Source organism: Podarcis cretensis, assembly GCF_951804945.1.
Source record: "Podarcis cretensis genome assembly, chromosome: Z".
NCBI classification, from domain to species: domain Eukaryota; kingdom Metazoa; phylum Chordata; class Lepidosauria; order Squamata; family Lacertidae; genus Podarcis; species Podarcis cretensis.
This window is the reverse complement of record NC_137184.1, coordinates 50,313,341-50,332,783: the sequence shown is the minus strand read 5'-3', so window position 1 is coordinate 50,332,783 and position 19,443 is coordinate 50,313,341. Positions and strand designations below refer to the sequence as shown.

Below are 19,443 nucleotides of genomic sequence, written 5' to 3'. Positions count from 1 at the left end.
AGTGGCAATCTAAATTATTTGAATTTGTTGAATTGGCAAAAATGACACAAAAAATTAGAAACCAAAAAAATACAAAGTTTATTGGCGACTGGAATAAATTTATGGCATATATTGAAGGAAATCATAGAAACTTAACAACTATAGCAGGTCTGTTATAAAACTTACGATGTACAACCCAGTAATAATACCAGCTGCAGAAAATGGAGTTTTTAATTAAGAAACCCGAATCCAGCAGGGAAGGAAGTCAGCTTGTATGTCTGAAACGGTTTTTGTCATGTATATCTGGGTTTTTTTGTTTTGTTTTTTTTGGGTTTTTTTCCTGTTTTTTTGTGCCTTTCTAATTTTTCTGTCTTCTTTGTTTGGTTTTTGGCATCTTTATTTGTTTAATGTTTTTTGTTGGTTGTAAAGGAAACTTAATAAAAAAGAATTAAAAAAATTAAAAAAATAAAGCCCTCCTGATGAGGTTTCTGAGATTTTTGGCAAAAACATTCCTCCCAACCGTTGTGAGGTGCAGCCCATCGCTTGCCAGAAGTCCATCTTCAAGAAACTGCAGTCCGTGATCTAAGAATCCAAACCGTTCCTGTTTACACCATTTGCGAAGCCAGCTGTTCACTTCCACTATTTTCCCCTCTCTCCCTGGGCCACGTCGTTCAACTGGGAGGACAGATGAGATGACAATTTGTGCATTTAAATGCTTCAATTTCCTGCCCAGAGCCTCATAGTCTCTTTTGATCTTCTGGAGGCTATTGCTTGCAGTGTCATTGGTTCCCACATGAACCAAGAGGAAGGGGTATTTGTCAGTGGGTTTTATGATTCCTTGCAGTCGTTCAGTTACATCTTGGATCTTAGCCCCGGGGAGACAGCACACTTCCCGAGACATCTTGTCAGGCCCACAGATCACTGCTTCTGTTCCCCTCAGTAGGGAATCCCCTATCACCACTACACGCCTCCTCTTAGATTCTGCCAGTCATTTCCGCCAGCTCCATATAGTCCATCACTTTCATCTGCCATTCTTCCTGGGTGGGTGGATCTTGTGTCTTCCAATACTTTGCGATAAGTATTCTTGCTGCTGTTGTGGCATACATAAAAAAAGTTCTATCCTTCTTTGACACCAATTGGCCGACCATGCCCAGGAGAAAGGCCTCTGGTTTCTTCAAAAAGGTATATTTAAATACCTTTTTCATTTCATTATAAATCATCTCCCAGAAAGCCTTAATCCTTGGGCACGTCCACCAAAGGTGAAAGAATGTACCTTCAGTCTCTTTACATTTCCAACATTTATTATCAGGCAAATGATATATTTTTGCAAGCTTCACTGGTGTCATGTACCACCTGTATATCATTTTCATAATATTCTCTCTTAAGGCATTACATGCCGTAAACTTCATACCTGTGGTCCATAACTGTTCCCAGTCAGCCAGCATAATGTTGTGTCCCACATCTTGTGCCCATTTTATCATAGCAGATTTCACCATTTCATCCTGAGTGTTCCATTTCAACAGCAAGTTATACATTCTTGACAAAATCTTAATTTTGGGATCTAACAGTTCTGTTTCCAATTTTGAATTTTCCACCTGGAAGCCAATTTTCTTGTCCAAATTGTATGCCTCCGTATTCTATTCACAAACAGTGCATCTCACAATGCGGCAGTCTTATTGTCCATTGGCAGTCCGTTCCCAGTTTTGAGCAATAGATTTTTATTTCCTTCCCTCTCTGTTGCAGGCAAATATAGTCCAAACCTCTCCCCCCTCCTCTCCTGCAACAAAGGGGGGAATTCACTTATTTTGATGTTGGGATTTTAGTCCTTTCCGATCAACTTTCCAAGGCTTTGGCTTACAACTTCTTTGCTTTAGTCTATTTACAAAAAGCGGAAGGCGGACTTCCTGTTTATGCCTCCCCGCTTCGGTACCGAATTAGACCTTTTTTCCCTTCCTTTTTTCAATTTATCCTACTCACGGGTAGTTGCTTTTGTAGTCGAATTGTCACAGGAAAAAGTCAGCGCTCTCCGGTAACGGCTGTGCGGCTTCGCTCCGTGGAAGAAGCAGTTGACTCACAGCACCGCGCCACTCGCCCGCTTCGCTCCAGAGCCCGTAGTCGGGTTTCCTTGCAAATTGGGGGGCGCAAAGAGTGCCCACCGAGTCCCACGCTCACAGGCTTCACCCGCCTGTGATTTTTGAAGGGTCTCCGCTTCGCCGCAGCGGTACAGACCCGATTTCCGCAGAGCTGGTCCCTCAAAGTCAGAGGGAATCCGCCATTACCGATGGCGCTAACCCGGAAGTCCCCCTAATATATCTATCTAATTTAATTTTCCTATCTTACATCAGTTCAGAATATGTTATATTGTTGAGTTACTTTAATACTGCCAGCGTTTTTAACTGTGCACAATTATTTTCATTATACTCAACAAAAAAATACCACTCCTCTTTAAATACCTGTTCTTCTTGTTCTGTTATTCTACTTGTTAGACCTGCTAATTCTGCATATTCTGTCATCTTCAGTTGCCAATTCTCTTTCTTTTGTGTCAATCAAAATTTTGTGTTTAATTCGTGGCTCCCCCACCCCGACAAATTTAGAAATACCACTTTTCCATTCCTAGAGGCAACTTGGTTTGTCAATAATCGGGATCAGTTGAAATAAAAGCAGCATTTTGGGGAGCACATTCATTTTGATAGCTGAAATTCTCCCTAGTAGGAAAAGTTTAATCCTTCCCCAAATCTCTACTCTTTTTAAATCTCTTTCCATAGTTTAATGTAGTTATCTTGAAATAAGTCAAGATATTTTCAGGCCACTCTCCATTTCCACAGGCAAAGTATCTTATCTGGGTCAGCTTCAGTTTCATTAGCCATCCTCCATCCCTGCTTTCAGGCACCCAAACAGTAATTGTACAGCTGTTCCTGATGCAGATGAAATGGAGAGAGAGGATTTTGCCCTGTCCCCTATATTTATCTTTGTATTTATCTGCATTTGTCTTTGTACTTGTCGTGTTCTTGAAAGTGCAAAAATACGACACTTGATCTTAGCCAAAAGGCCGAGAATTGATGAAAGTGCAAAAATACGAGCTCCTGCCATTTGATTGGTTTCACTGCACTAAACATGAAGGTGGCATCATTCCAGTGGCAGAGGCTTAAAAGATGATCTAAGCATCTCTTAAGGATTGGCCTTAAGGCAGGGTGGAATATGATGCATGAATGAGAAGGTGTTAATTAACACGTTAAGAGTCCTAGCATGGACCAGGATCTAGGCCCTTGTGCAGCTTGCTCTGGACGTCTTTCTCTCGTGCCTCTGCAGAAGTACAGCGTAATCTCTTCACACACATGTTACTTGTGCAAATGCAACTACACACACTTTGCTCTTGCAGCAGCAGCCTTCCCAACTTAGGGGAGGAGGGCAGGCAGGCAGAGCGAGAAGAAACCCCACCTGTTTGCTGCCTCGCCAATAATAATAATAATAATAATAATAATAATAATAATAATAATTTATTTCTTCCCCAGGCACTCTGGGCGGCTTCCAACAAAATATTAAAATATAATAGTCCATCAAACTTTAAAAGCTTCCCTAAACAGGGCTTCCTTCAGATGTCTTCTAAATGTCAGATAGTTGTTTATTTCTTTGACATCTGACGGGAGGGCGTTCCACAGGGCGGGCGGCACCACCAAGAAAGCCCTCAGCCTGGATCCCTGTAACCTCACTTCTCACAGGGAGGGAACCGCCAGAAGGCCCTTGGGAGAGGAACCCCAGCATCTGGGATGGAGACGCTCCTTCAGGTCTACTGGGCCAAGGCTATTTAGGGCTTTCAAGGTCAGCACCAACACTTTGAATTGTGCCTGGAAACTTCCTGAGAGCCAATGTAGGTCTTTCAAGACCAGTGTTACGTGGTCTCAGCGGTCCCAGTCACCAGTCAGTCTGGCTGCCATATTCTGGATTAGTTGTAGTTTCTGGGTCACCTTCAAAGGGAGCCCCACATAGAGCGCATGGCAGTAGTCTAAGTGGGAGATAACCAGAGCATGCACCAGTCTGATCAGACAGGGAGGGTCTCCACCTGTGTACCAGCTGGAGATGGGAGACAGCTGCCCTGTGATCATACTGTAGATTCTGGTCCACAAAAGCTTATGCCATAATGACTATGTTCATCTTGAAGTCACAACAAGATTCTTTTTTGCTGAAAGTTGCAGCTTGGAACAGTAGCACTCCCCTCCTGCAACACCACGTGAAAGGGAAGAGAGTTTTCTGCGGGAAGTGGGTTGGGGTTTGCACTCGAAAGGTGAAAAGTAGAAAAGCTTTGTGTGTGTGTGTGTGTGTGTGTGTGTGTGTGTGTGCGCGCGCACACGCGCGCACACACACACACGCATACACTGCATTCAGACTCCGGGACAGAAATGGAATAGGCTCTTAGGAGCCCAGCCATAGGCCACACAAGGTTTGATGAGCCTTTCTTCCCAGGCCTCCGTGGAGCCATGGCTTTTGCGCTGGCCATTCGGGACACAGCCACCTATGCGCGGCAGATGATGTTCAGTACAACGCTTCTCATCGTCTTCTTTACCGTCTGGGTGTTTGGAGGTGGCACCACTCCTATGCTGTCGTGCCTTCATATCAGGTGAGTGTCGGTTCGAGTCCTGTGCTGTTGCCTTAAATAAGGAATCTTGCTGTGATCTGTACAATGTATCGTGTATGGTGGGGATGTGATAAAATCAAAAAGTTCTGGAGTAATATTTATGAAGAATTTAAAAATATGTTTAAAATAACATTTGAGAAAAGGCCAGAAGCGTTCCTTCTAGTGACAAAAGACATCCCCAATTATAAGAAAAAAATATTCCTATACGTGACGGCTGCCGCTAGGGTTTTACTGGCAAAAAACCTGAAGGGAGATATAGTCCCATCAGTAGCAGATTGGCAAATTAAATTTTGTGAATTTATTGAATTGGGCAAAATGATGGCAGCAATCAGATTACAATTTAATCAAAAACTGAGGAAAGAATGGGAATGTGTAGAGGAGTATAAGGCAAAACATTGTTCCAAGAGAAACTTACTGATATGCTTAGACTGATGATCGCAAAGTTAGGATAAAAGTTGGAAAAGATTATACGGGTTTTTATATAAAGTATATTGCTATACACAATATTAAAATAATATAAAATTAAATAAATAATGCTAAGCATGGGGGGAGGGAAGTCACAGGGATATAAAGGGGGGAAACGTACAGTGATGCAGTAGAACCTGGGGTTACGGCAGGAATCCATTCCAGAGGCCCCGCCACAACCTGAAAATGACGCACATCAAAGCTCCGCGTCTGCGCATGCACGATTTAGCGCTTCTGCGCATGCACGAGTGGCGAACCCAGAAGTACCCCGTTCCAGTACTTCCGGGTTTGCTGCAGATGTTTGTTGAAGCGGATGCAAGCGGAGGCAGACGCAGAACGAGGTTTGACTGTATATGTATGTAAGAAACAGAATGTAAGAAATGTTAAAAGATGTTCTTTTTGTTGAATGTAATACTGTAAGAAATAAATTAAAAAAGGGGAAAGGGGAAAAAAGGAAACCTGCTGTGCAGCTTGTCATCCAGCTGGTTCAGTTATCACAGGCTTGAGCAGGTAAATGCCCACTCTCCCCCGCTCACTTTCCCTGCCTCCCACCCATCACACCTCTACTGCCCTCAGATTTCTGTGGGTCCCTGAGGCCTCTAAGCACGAGTTCTTATGTTGCTTTTTAATTATTTCATTTACAGCTTTTTCCTTCCCTTTTTGGGGGGATACCTGGTGAGATCTCATGTGTGGAGAAACCCTTATCTTGTCTGTAGGTGGCCCCATTTTGCTGCCCAAGCGCTGGGTGCTCACGTTTCATTTTGGAAGAAATAATAAATGCCACAATTCATTAATAAGTGGCATAACAAATAGTTGCAGTTTATTAAAATGGTGCTGAGATTCCAGATGAAGAACTTTTTTCAGAGAACATAGAACGAGAAATCTAGAACAGATAAAATGGTTCTTACTGAATGGACCACATAATTATTAGCCTTTATTTTCAAATCCTATCAGAGACTTTTCATCTCAGTAAACATAGTTCAGGTGTGCATGTTTGTCCTTGAGAAGCAACTGTGCCTCTACAGCCTGTAATCATTTGTGGGGGTGAAAACCAGGAAGCCAGCGAAGGAAGAGAAACCCTTTGCTCCACATTTCCCCACTTCATAACAATGGAATCTGAGGGTCCGTCTTTCTGAAGTGAGAAAGAGTGTTAAGCAGGAACTGAATGATGGGGAAAGTGTGCTTGTGAAATGTCCCTCTTGGTCGCTGGGGGTCTCCTTGGTCACATGACTTAATGAGAAGGATAAAATCAGTGGCCAGATACAGTTGGATTAGCTTAGAAATCTAAGACTGCAGGGCTTGACATACATAGCCTAGCAGGGAGTAAGTCCTGTTGAACTTAGTGGGGCTTCATTTACTAAGTTATTCCATGCCTCCCTTCTGCAAAACGTTAGGGTGGTCCACAGCAACATGAAAACCTTTAAAAGGACTCTGGAGCAGGCAGGTGTAATTTGTTATGGACATTTCATAATTTAATTTAATTTTTTAAAACAGTAGTTTGATTTTTGTGTGAGGAAAAAAAGGTGGTTTCTTTCTTTCTTTCTTTCTTTCTTTCTTTCTTTCTTTCTTTCTTTCTTTCTTTCTTTCTACCATGCACCCTTCCTGCCAAGGGCAAGTGCTGTGGGCTTGTGTTTTTAGCTTTTAAGCCCACATCTGGGCAGTGAGAGGCCTTGTAGATGAAGCCCACAGGAGAACTTGAGTAATTGTTTCCTCTTCTCTGTAGGGTTGGTGTGGATGCAGATCAGGAGAACGTGGTAGGTGGCTGTGCTCTTTTTCTCTGCCTCTAACACAGGGGTATCCATGGTGGATATCCTCACATTTGTTGTGGTGGCATGTTGGTTAATTTCCTCACGTAAACAATTTTTTATTTATGTATGCAAAACGGTTTACCGTTCTGTTTCTGCAGCAGCCTTGCAGAGTAGTGACTGCCTTCAAGGCACCTCGAAGCTGAGTAGATACTTGAACTCTGTTGCAAGCGTATCTTCTGAAATAACACACCAGGGGAATAATTATGGGCAGAGGAAACCAGTCCCAAGCAGATGGGGAGGGTCTGTTGGTTTTCCCATGCAGATTACAAGCACCGGCATGCAAACCCAAGACTAGAGACTAGCTGTGCAGAATTTGAGCCAGAAGCTTCTGGGAAGGATTGGTGCCGTTTCGGGACCAAGGGCCAACATGAAGAAGAGGAAGAGCAAAGCCAACTCTCCTTGCTCTGTAGGCCCTGCCTTTCCTTGCCTGCCCCCAGTCACATGAAAGAGTATGTGAAAGCAGCTTTTGAAACTCCCACTGTTCCAGGCGCATTTTGTGACAGGGAATTTCATTAGCGTGAGCAGTTTCTGAGCTTTGCACCTGAGATTTCAGATTAAAACTGCAGAATGGAAGGAAAGGAGGACCTTTTTCTGCCTCCCCACTTCCAGCTACTCTCTGAAGAATAGAGAAGAGTCTGTCTTAATAATATCAGGGGGGTGGGCAGGGGAAGGACTGGACCATGTGAAAAATGAACATAAGATTTTAGGTGCAGTTCATTCATTTTCAGCTTTGTATTCTTGATATAAAAAAGCATGCCTAGACACTCAGTTGCAGCACCCATAACCTAGGTTCAAGGTGCCATTTAGCTCCTAGCTTTCATATCTCTGTTTCTAACACTGCATGATTGCACCATTTCAGTGCCTCGACTTGCTGGAACTGAGGACATGTTAAGCTGCCAGAAATTAGGACAGAATTCAGCATGGCCTTCCAGTGAAAGAGGGGATGGCAGGAAAAGGGAAGCTTCTGTTTGTGGTTCACATCACTGAAAATGCTTGCAAGCCTCGGGCACCATTGCTTTGCCAGGCTATCACAGGCAGAAGAGTTTCTTTTCCTTGCCAAATGCCTTGTTTGGAGTGTGATTCTTGTCAACCAAAGTACTGTAATTGTGCCTCATTGATTTGTTTCAGGGAGTGCCGGAAAACGAAAGGAGAAGTACCAGAGCAGAGAGCGCTTGGTTATTCCGGCTGTGGTACAACTTCGACCATAAGTATCCTTAAGAGAAACAAAAACCGGTTCTCCTTCTTTCTCCTCCTCCTTTGTACTAGGAGGCCAATATCTGCCTCTGTCCATGATGGGGGAAGAGAGCTTCTCCTCTCTGAGAAGTCTCTTCTGCTCAGCTGTGGATCCTCGTCTTTCATAAAGCCAATTGCCTGGCAGTCAAGAGTCAAGAGTGATAAATCTGCCATATTTTCAGTTACTTAAAGAGTCAGCCAGCTATTTTAGCCTCTAGAGGTATGGATGTTTTCCAAAGGTATAGTTTGTCACACAGGCTGCCCCCTAGAAATGTGGTTCCCAATTTGCTAGGTACTGCAGACCCGCAGTTTTTCAAAAGCCAAGCCATGGACCCCCTGCTTTTGAAAATCCTGGTATCTCTGTAGCAGTTTTTGTTATGTGAATGGAGCCAATGTACCTTCCAGCTTGTCCTAGTGCCAAACCATCCATGCCAGACTAGTCACATGACCTGCTCGAGAGAAACAACCTATTACTGAAGTGCCCCGACAGGAGCAGAGAGCCCCCCCCCCCCCCCCCCGCTTTCTTGGGACGTTGGAAAACCAGTTTTCAGAAAGTGAAACTGGATGAAACTTTTTACCACCACTTAGTGAACAATTAGGTAGGACTACTAAAGTCTTGATAAAATCACTTTGCTCTGATCCTGGGTAGCCAGTTAGCCAGTCGTTGCCCATCAGAACCACTTGCTTGTGTGTTGCTTTTGTGAATAAGTTGGCCTGGAAAGTAAGACCTTAGTGCCATCTGTGGGCATGAGCTGAACACGAAATAAGGGCAACTTTGGAACGCATTCCTACTTGAAACTCACCCGGCTCCCTCTCTGTGTCTTCCCTGTTGGAAAAACACAAGGCATTTTTACACAGGGCTTTTTATGTACAATACCACATTCAATTGCTGCCACTTATCATATATCATATTTTTGAGCCTCGCTGTTGTTAACCTCTTTTTTTTTTAACAGTCACTTGCATTATATTTTACTACTTTTTAAAAACAATCATTTTAAAATGATTTTACTGTATATTTTCATGATTATGTTGTATGCATCTCTTGGTGAATGCATGCAGTGGGATTTAATAGGTTTTCGTTAATATCCTTGGCTTCAGAGTGCCGTGAGACAATTGGGGGGTGGATGGCGGCTAACAGATTGAGGTTGAATCCTGACAAGACTAAGTCCTGTTGTGGGCGGGCAGGTGGGTGTGGTAGACTCCCTGCTCCTGAATCGGGCATCTGTGCCCCTGAAGAACTAGCTGCGCAGCCTGGAGGTCATTTTGGACCCATGGAGGCACATTCTGGTCCATTCTGTGTCCAGGGCAGCTCCATCTGGGACACAGGATGAGACCCTCCCTGCCCGCAGACTGTCTGGCCAGGATGGTGCATGCTCTGGTTATCCCTCGCTTGGACTACTGCAATGCACTCTATGTGGGGCTACCTTTGAAGGTGACCCAGAAACTACAACTAATCCAGAATGCGGCAGCCAGACTGGTGACTGGGAGTGGCCGCCAAGACCACATAACACCGGTCCTGAGAGATCTTCATTGGCTCCCAGTACGTTTCTGAGCACAATTCAGAGTGTTGGTGCTGACCTTTAAAGCCCTAAACAGGCTCGGTCCAGTATATCTGAAGGAGCGTCTCCACCCCCATCCTTCAGCCCGGACACTGAGGTCCAGCTCCGAGGGCCTTCTGGCTGTTCCTCGCTGCTAGAAGCCAAGTTATACAGGGAACCAGGCAGAGGGCCTTCTCGGTGGTGGTGCCTGCCCTGTGGAACTCCCTCCCACCAGATGTCCAAGAAATAAACAACTATCAGAAATTTAGAAGACATCTGAAGGAAGCCCTGTTTAGGGAAGCTTTCAATAACTGATGTTTTAATCTGTTTTTAATCTTTTGTTGGAAGCCACCCAGAGTGGCTGGGGAAACCCAGCCAGATGGGCAGGGTATAAATAATAAATTGTTTTTGTTGTTGTTGCTATATAAAAAACCCATGAAGTGCTCTCATTGAAGTGTTTTGTGCCTTAATAACGCCCCCCTTCAGTTACCTGAAGCCCCTCCTGACGCACAGCGGTCCTCCGCTAACAGCAACGCTCCCAAGCTGCTGTGGCCCCATTGCCAGGTGCCTGACCAGCCCTCAGGCTTATGAGGTACGTGCAGAACCTCCCAGAATGACCATGGAATACTTTCTGTGTATCTTGTGTTTCCGCAGCTGCTGAGGTTTGGCTGTGCAAAACAGTTACTGTATTCTTGGAGCAGCTTTTTCCACCAAGTGCTGTGATTGCTTTTCAGTTTCCAAATCAGACTGGCTTCTGTCTTTATCTATTTATCATATGCCACTTTCTTGCTCAAAATCGTGCTCAGAGCAGCTCCAAACAGCATCAGAAAAGTGCAATAAACATATATAGCAACATTTCAAGATAATCCACTTAATTTTTTGTCCCAAAAATAGGGGGTGTCTTATACATGGGGGGTGTTATACATGGAAAAATACGGTAAATGTTGCTTGGTCAGTCAAAGTCCATCCATACCTTCATCATGTTCCCAATAGACCACCCTTTATTGGCATTCCTAAGCATCGGATACTTCTGAACTTGGCAGTTTGATTTTGGTAATGGCCTTTGGGAGACCTGTTTGCCTCTATAAAATTGTTAAATACTATGGGAGTCAAAGAAGATAAATTCTGTGGTGTTTTATGAATGCAGATGGACTTAATTTTTAAGCAATATTCTTGTGGAGCAGGTATTTAGCCCCATTTTACAGGTATAAGTGAGGCAGGGGAGAAATGATGACTACTCCAGTGGGGTTAGGACCCAATTGTCCTGGATCTGAATCTCGTGGAACATGCCTAGGTTGTGAAACCTTCATATCCTGCTTGGGACATGGGTACCTTGTAGAAAATTGCAGTCATAAAATAAAAACTTTCCAATTTTATTATGCCAGTCAGACATCTTGGGCAGCAGGAATAGAAATTAATTCAGCATATTAGCTGCTTGGTAAAATAGCTCTTTTCTTTTACTCAGAATCAAGAGCAGCTGAAAGACGATGATTCAGACCTTATTTTGAATGACGGAGACATCAGTTTGACCTACGGGGATTCCACCGTGAACACAGATTCTTTGACATCTGGCGCATCTCGAAGGGCGGCGGGAAACGGTTCCGAGGACACCCTGGACCAGGAGCTTGGGTTTGGGGACCACGAACTTGTCATAAGGGGCACACGCCTCGTTCTCCCCATGGATGATTCAGAGCCACCCTCAAATGTAGTAGACAATGCCAGACATGGGCCGGCATGAGATCTGCTGGTAACAAGGTGATCAGTAAAACCCCCCCACATACAATCATGAAGAAAAATGTACTACCTACAACAAAAAAACTACTGCATGTCTCAGAATGTCTAAGCTGTATAAATATTACTTATTTATATGGTGTTAGGAGAATATAACTACCCATACGAGACAACTTGTGAAGAGCGACTCTTAATTTTCATAAGTTAAACTCATGGACTGTACTGTGTAGCAGTGGAACTGTTTTAGAACAAATATCCTTTATGAAGGGGGGGGGGCTTTTGCCAAGATCTTCCCTCCCAACTTGTGTCAAATAGTCTGCTTTTCTTTTGCAATTTCCCATCACTTACCTGAGAGTAGGAAGGAGGTAGTGGTGGTGGTGGCATCTTGGGTTGTGTTTTGCCACGTCCATCTCAGGTGGTGAGCAGGTGGTTTTGGCTGCCTTCCTTTAGTGGATGGCAGCTCTGGAGACCTGAAATTTCCTCTCTGTAGCACTGCTATAGGATTTGTTAGAACAGACCTTGATATTATGATGACCTGCATGCTAAACCTGCCACCAGCCGATAAGAAGCTGTGATGGTAATAGATGAAACGGTCAAGGAGCAAATGGTCAGTGGCTTGTTGACAGAAGCCGCTTGCATCTGTCTTCCAGTTGCAACAGGTGCTTCTCATAATAAGGCTCCAGGTGATTCATAAAAGCAAGTTCTTTAAGATTTGTGCTTGGATTGAAGGTGGGTGTTTGTTTTCTTTTTGTGTTTAAATTTCTCTCATGCCTTATTCCATAGGGCCAGGGGCAGGTTCTGAGTTATGAAGCAGTCAAAGTGGGCAAAGTTTGGTTTTTCACATAGAGAATTAAGTAGTGTTTCTAGATCAATTAACAGCCATACGAAGCCATTGCTGGCTCCCTTTCTAAACTTGCAATTGAGTGGCTGTGCCTTTCAGCTATGTCAAAATTTTCTTCTTGCTGCATAGTTGCCAAGAAAACCAGTTCCACACCATATCATGGAGTTCAGCTGTGTGAACAGGACATGCAGAGGTTTAAGACTTTTAGGTGTGGGTTTTCAAAAGTGGCAGTTTAGGTAGCACCGAAAGGGAGTTGTCTGCCCATCCATCCTGTATAGTTGCACTTTGGTTTGGTCACTTCTTCGCATGCTTATGTGACTATAAAAAAACTACAACCTTTGGTTTTTGTTCTTGTGTCTCTTTCATGTTAAACAAGAAATATATTTGTGAGCTGCCATAGATTATTTACATGTTTTTGTTTTGTTTTGTTTTGCCTAAGGAAGAGCACTGAACAACTCGCTGATATTGCACTTGGTGTATTCAGCCTCATCCTGCCATGATTTTTTTTTTTTATTAAGCCTTTTGATTTATTTTTTTTACTTGGTGCAGTGGGTGTTTTTGGGAAGCCAGGATTTCTGAATGCCATGTTTTCTTCAGAGAAAACAGTTGCCATATAAAACCTTTCAATGTACAGCTCTTATTTCTGCCCCTTTTCTCAAAGTGCTATAGGGCTGTACAAACTTAACACTTTGCTCTGCTAACACAAAAGTGTGATGACCCTGAAAAAAGAAGAGAATCCGGTTTTGATTTGTTTGAACATCATTCCATTTAACAACAGTACAAAGAAAAGAGAGAGCAAGAAGCTGGAGAGAAGCAAAGCCACCCTCTAAAGGCAGTAGATTCCCTAACTCGGTTGCAGCAGGGTGTTGGGAAAGGTGTGGGGAGTCAGACCCCTATGTGGTGGATGTGCCCCATAGCACAAGGTTTATGGAAGAAAGGGAGCTGCAGCAGGAGAGGGAGAAGCAGCCTGGACTATCTCCTCCAGGAGGGAGAGTGTGGCACATGTTCACACCTGCAAGAGAGCTTGGCTTCTTAGGGGTGCCAGCCGGACTTCTTGTATTTATAAGAATTGGGGGCCTTTGACTTTCATCAGTGGGTGATGGTTCCCATCTTTTCCAGCACTAAGCAGGAAGCACTTAAGTGCAAAAGTAGCAGGAGGTGGAGTTCTTACAATACAGCCAAGAAACCAAGATAACTTCTCTCTTTCTTTTCAAACTTTTTTTTTTATGTTCTCAGGTCTGAATGTCATGCCTTAAGTATGCTTCCATGCAGTTCCTTGTTATTTGTGTCCTTTCTTTTAAGATTGAACATTCTGGCTGCAGACAGCCATAGAGGTTGTTCATGCAAGCCCTATTGAAACGAAGGGAAATTTTTCAAGAACAACCCCCATTCATGTTTTTCTTCTTCTCCTCCAGCTTGCACAAGAGAAGTAGGACCTCCACTGCACCTAAAAAATTAATAAATGCTGGTTTCCATTGTTATCATAGGAATTCGTTGTTGAGTACTGATACATCCTCCCCCCCCCCCCCCCGCTATGCAGGAATTTATATGATGTCTGTATCTTAAAAGTTTGATGTTAAAACAGTAATAGGGAAAATGTTCATGAGTTGAGATTTTTACATCACCTGCACATTAATGATTTCCTTTGTTTAAGGCTTTTCCAAACAAGAGTCAATGACCTCTTTATCCCCCTCTTATTAAATATTGTGTAAACTGATATAACCAGTAATCATATTGACAAAAATATCCCCGTCTGATACTGTGGAATGTTGTGAAACAAACTTCCTTGACAAATCCGCTTCTAGTCCACAGGGTGTCACTGCACTCCTCACCTGAACAGGGAGAGTGCCTGTGCCCCTTGGTGCCCCCTTGGACCTTGTTCTGATGAATTTTTTTTGTAGTTAATACCAGAGGGAAATAATTCTTAGGCTCGCATTGGCCGCCTCCCTTTTCTGTTTTCCCATTGCAGAAAGTAGCCCATGTCACAGCGTTGCAATGCTGTGTCTGTGCCAGTCCCCTCTCAATACAGGAGAGCCGGAGAGGGGCTACCAGTAGCAGATTCAGTGAGATCTTGATGCAGCTGGATCCAGTAAAGTGAAACACTAAAATGTTTATCAGTGCCACGATAAATAATCCGTATTCAATAAGTAAACCCAGCCAGATAGGCAGGGTGTAAACAATACAATTGTTGTTGTTGTTGTTGATTAATATAGATGTTTAAATACAATAATAAATAATAAATAAAATGATAGATCCAGATATGAGAAGCAACAAATGATGCATAAGATCAAATGCAGATCATCCAGACAGACTAGATTTACTGTGACAAATCATATGGGGAAATGTTTTGGATCACTGAGGAAGTCCCACATGGTTGGAACACATTTTGGTCTTGGCACAATTGTTTGTCACAAGAGTTGGTTGATCAGGCATCAATTGGATATATCAGTATATTTATTAATCCCTTTATTTTATTTGAATACATTTTATCTCTCGTGGTATTAAAGCTTGCATACTTCTTTCTAACATTTCTGGAGTAGCAAGCTTTATTCTTTGGATCTTACCCAGTTCAGTGTTCTGTGTCTTGCTTTGGAGGTTAGGGCCCACGCACCCTCTTTCCAATATAGCGTCCCATCATTCTTTACTGTCTCGCTGGGAATAGAAGGATGAAGTGCATTCAATAGCCAAAGTCTTCCTCCCTTTTGCAGAAAAGGGTAGAAAAATGTTCCCTCTTTGTTGTCAATAGCAGTCATGGAAAGTTCCCATAACCCTGTAAGGTGGGATCAAAGTTGCAAGTTGTCATTTGTTGAAGTGGGCACTTGGGAAGAATATAGGTTCCCTGGCACAAGCGATGTATTCATGCTCAAAGTGGGGCATGAACATCAGGCACAGATATTATCCCTGCCATGCTCCAGAGGAGACATATGGGGCTCTTTCAGTCTCGCTTTCCAAAATGGTGGCAATTGAATGTACATAATTTATGGGTGAGAGGATCAGCTGCCAGCATTGCTTCTGTATCTTAGTTATGAATTAAGGATTTGTAGTCATCCACATAAATTTTGTGGGTTGCTGTGCTGGCCAGGATCCCCTGCCCTCGATTTCCCTTTGCCCAGACTGAGCATCTCTGCTAAAATGATATACCATTTTTAAAAAACAATCTCTCCTTATGTAGTAGTAAGCTCCCCATCTTTGTTTCATACATTTAGCTGCTTGGCATGTTTATGTCAACAGGCTGCTGTAAGTTCCAGATTTCTGATGCTTATTAGATGAATATTCTGTATTCGTCAGGGTGATTGTTTTGGTCCCAGATTTTATTGCATGTGAATAATAAAGAGAACCTTTTAACAGAACTGATTAAAGACATATACTGAAATTGCCCAAGGTTCACCCATGATTTGCCAGAAATAACTCCTAATATTTTGTATTGACTAATTTATTTGATGTTAATGTAGAAGATTATTTGTGCTTAATATCTCCAGGGGGTCTTTGCACTCTTCCCCCATCCTTAATGACCTCGAATACAGCTGTGGGAATTTATTACCTCCCAGGTCCAGGTATGGACCCTGATAGGCCATGTCTGGTGACACAGGAGCATAATCCTTGATAAAAGGATTAAGAAACCCCTTCCTTTGGAGCTGTCTTTTCTCTGAACAGAATGGACACATTTTTCTGCATCAGATGACACTGTATGTCAAGTTCTGGTTTATTCTACTTACTATTGGAATTGTCTGTTGGAATTTCATGGTACTATTAACTGCTATAGTTGTGGTGTTCTTGTAATTATATTCTGAAGCATAATTGCACCTTTTTTGGTTTATGATGACTAAATCTTTGATTGTTCCCTGCACTGTGAAAGGAAAAAAGAATCATGGGCCTATAAAAAATAAGTTTGTTTCTTTGGATTTTGTGTCTCTTTGTGTTCCTTGTAACAACTTATAATTCCACACTTATTTTGCATATTTGATGATTTTAAACCTTTGCTAGGGTTTTATCACGAAAGAGTACTTGTCCCAAACCTGGATCTTGCTATCTATGGAATTCTTCATTTTATTATACGTAGCATTTTATCTTTTAACGAAAATACAAAAAACAACAAGTATTCACCCTGACTGATCCAAGCACCTTGTCCACATCCTTGAGCCTTACAAACTCATCCAACACAGCAGGGCTAGACACCTTGAGATTCATCTGCTGTAACAGCAGTCAAGGTCCCAGTGGGTGCAAGCAATTTTATCCTCAAAGAGCTTTGCAGACAAGTCACAGTGCAGTACTGTGGGCCCCACCACCTCCTTTGGGCCAGGCTAAAAGGTTCTGCTCCATCTGGAAAAGCTCTTCTGGGTGGCCCAACTGGGATGCAGTGGAGGCAGCAAAGTAGGCCTTCTTGATGATAAGCCTGCATCAGTGCTCAACTGCATTCAGCTGGAGTGGGTAGGGAGGGCCAGCTCCCCCCCATCAATAAAAATAGCTAACTGAGGCTCTGCCCCCCAGTGGCAGAGGAAGGGGGCGCGCCCCGCCCTGGGTGTCATCACTGGGGTGTCTGTGACAAAATGAGTTTTTGTTTTTGTTTTTTAAAAGGGCTCACAAAACTTTTTAGGAGTGACACGGTGGCTTAGGCGCCTGCAGGTTCAGCACTGCCTGAAACAGCAGCGTGGGACTTGCATCTGCCTCTCTCTCAGCCGCCCTACAGCTGGGGGGGGGAGGCGGAGAGGCTCCAAGCTTTGGAGAGGCCTGCCCCGCCCTCACGGGCAGATCACCCCACCCCCAACTGCAGGACACTCCCCCGCACCAGGCACCCAAGCGGCTGGCTATACCACTGCTGGCCCCTCCCAAAAAAATCCTAGCTACGCTCATAATTGAAGCTGTCTCCCAGCTCATTTCCTTGCCCTAAGCTCTGCAGTATACCAGGGAGCCAGGCAGGCTCTCCAAGCAGGAGCAATCATGTCAATGGCTTGAGCCATTCAGATGTTCTAGATCAGGCTTCCTCAACCTCAGCCCCCCAGATGTTTTTGGCCTACAGCTCCCATGATCCCTAGCGAGCGGGATCAGTGGTCAAGGCTGATGGGAATTGTAGTCTCAACGTGCTGCAGCCCCTGGAGCAGAGAACAGGTAGGGGCGTGGCTGGTGCGCGTTCCAGGGGCGCAGCTGTGATGGCACCCTTTCCCCAAATGGTACCCGGTGCAGCGCATTCCCCTGCCCACCCTTCGTATGCCAGTACTAGAGGTTGGCCAGGGCTTCAGCCTCAGAAATCTCCCAGAACCGCCAGGAAACCCATTGGATCCATCAGCCTCTGAGGGTGAACTGTCCTAACAGGTCCGCTACCTCTGTAGAGTGGGAATGGTGCTAAAAGCCTAAATCTCTGGAGCTACTGCAGCAGCACAGAAAGGAAGAGGCACAGCTTGCCTATGTCAGGATTTTTTCTTTTTTTATTATTAATTTTTTGGAAAAAAATTTCTTTTACAAATTTATATAAACACATTCATATTCAATATAATACAAAATTCTTTTAGACTTCCCCCAGCTCCCTCCGCAATCCTCATAATTTTAAATTTAATTCGCATTTCCTTTATAGTTGTATTGCCAGTTTATGAATCTTTACAGCTCTTTTCCCTCTTACAATACCCTTTCTCCTCACAAAGCTTCTTTAAATCCAACTAGCGTTGTCTGTCCATCACAAATGTTTTCCAGATAAATCGTAAACTTTCTCCAGTCCTGAGTGAACTTGTGATCTTTTTGATATCTAATTTTTCCTGTCAGTTTATCTAATTCAGCAAAGTCTATCAATTTCCGTCTCCATTCTTCCAATGTTGGTAATTCTTCTTGTTTCCATTTTTGAGCCATTAAAATTCTTGCCGCAGTCACTGCATATTGAAAAAGTTTATAATCACTTCTGTGAATTTCTCTTCCTATTATTCCTAACAAAAAGGCTTCTGGTTTCTTCACAAACGTATATTTAAACATCTTTTTCAACTCATTATATATCATTTCCCAGAAGCCTTTTACTTTCTTACACTCCCACCACATATGGTAAAACGACCCTTCCCTTTCCTTACATTTCCAACATTTGTTACATGTCTTATACATTTTTGCTAGTTTAATGGGAGTGATGTACCATCTATATACCATTTTCATAATGTTTTCCTTTATCGTCATACATGCAGTGAATTTCATATTTTCCTTCCATACCTTCTCCCAATCTGCTAGCTGTATATTGTAACCAAAGTCCCTGGCCCAATGTATCATGACCGATTTAACTTCTTCGTCTTTTGTTTGCCATTCCAATAGCATTTTATACATTTTTGACAATACCTTATAGTCATTGTTTATTATCTCTTTCTGAAATCTAGACTCTCCTTCAATATATCTCCTCTCTTTACAATCCTTTTTAAACATTTCATTTGTTTGGAAATAGTGCAACCAATCATATACATATTTTTTAACTTGTTCATATGGCTTCAATTTCCATTTCCCCCCTTCTTTAATTACAATATCTCCATAAGTCATCCAGTCCTCTCTCATGTTTGTCTTTTTGACACTCATGACCTCCAGTGGGGATAACCAATGAGGTACATTTGGTTCCAAAATATTTTGGTACCTATCCCATATTTCTATTAGGGCACCTCTGAAAATATGATTGGCAAAACTTTTATGAGCTTTCTTCTTCCCCAACCATAAGTAGGCGTGCCAACCAAACCTGTTGTCAAACCCTTCCAAGTCCAATAGCTTATTATTTTTTAGTGTTATCCAGTCCTTTATCCAACAGAGACAAGATGCTTCATAATAGAGTTTCAGGTCTGGCAGGGCGAAGCCACCTCTTTCTTTCGCATCAGTTAATAACTTAAATTTTATTCGTGGCTTTTTGCCCTGCCAGATATATTTTGAAATCATTCTATGCCACTCTCTGAAGATCTTTGTCCCCTTGATTATTGGAATCATTTGAAATAAAAACAACATCTTTGGAAGCACGCTCATCTTAATTGAAGAAATTCTGCCCCAAAAAGATAATTTCATCCTACTCCACACTTCGAGGTCTCTCTTGATAGTGTTCCAAGTTGTCACATAATTGTTTTGAAACAAATCAATGTTTTTTTGGGTTAACCATATTCCTAAGTATTTTACCTTCTTCGCCACTTCCATCTCTGTTTCTCTTTGCACTTCTTCTATCAAACTTTGGTCCAAATTCTTCGCCATAAGTTTAGTTTTCCTCTTATTCAATAC

General features: G+C 43.0%; 1 protein-coding gene across 1 annotated transcript in view; it reads left to right on the top strand.

Moving 5' to 3' along the window:
* Positions 1-14,340, top strand: part of SLC9A6 (solute carrier family 9 member A6) — a 54,540-nt gene extending 40,200 nt beyond the window's left edge. The window contains 5 exon segments of the mRNA XM_079962715.1: positions 4,441-4,594; positions 6,801-6,831; positions 8,014-8,093; positions 10,143-10,248; positions 11,122-14,340. Of these exon segments, the coding sequence (XP_079818841.1) occupies positions 4,441-4,594; positions 6,801-6,831; positions 8,014-8,093; positions 10,143-10,248; positions 11,122-11,394 (644 nt within the window). The 3' untranslated portion in view covers positions 11,395-14,340.
* Positions 14,341-19,443: the final 5,103 nt, after the last annotated feature.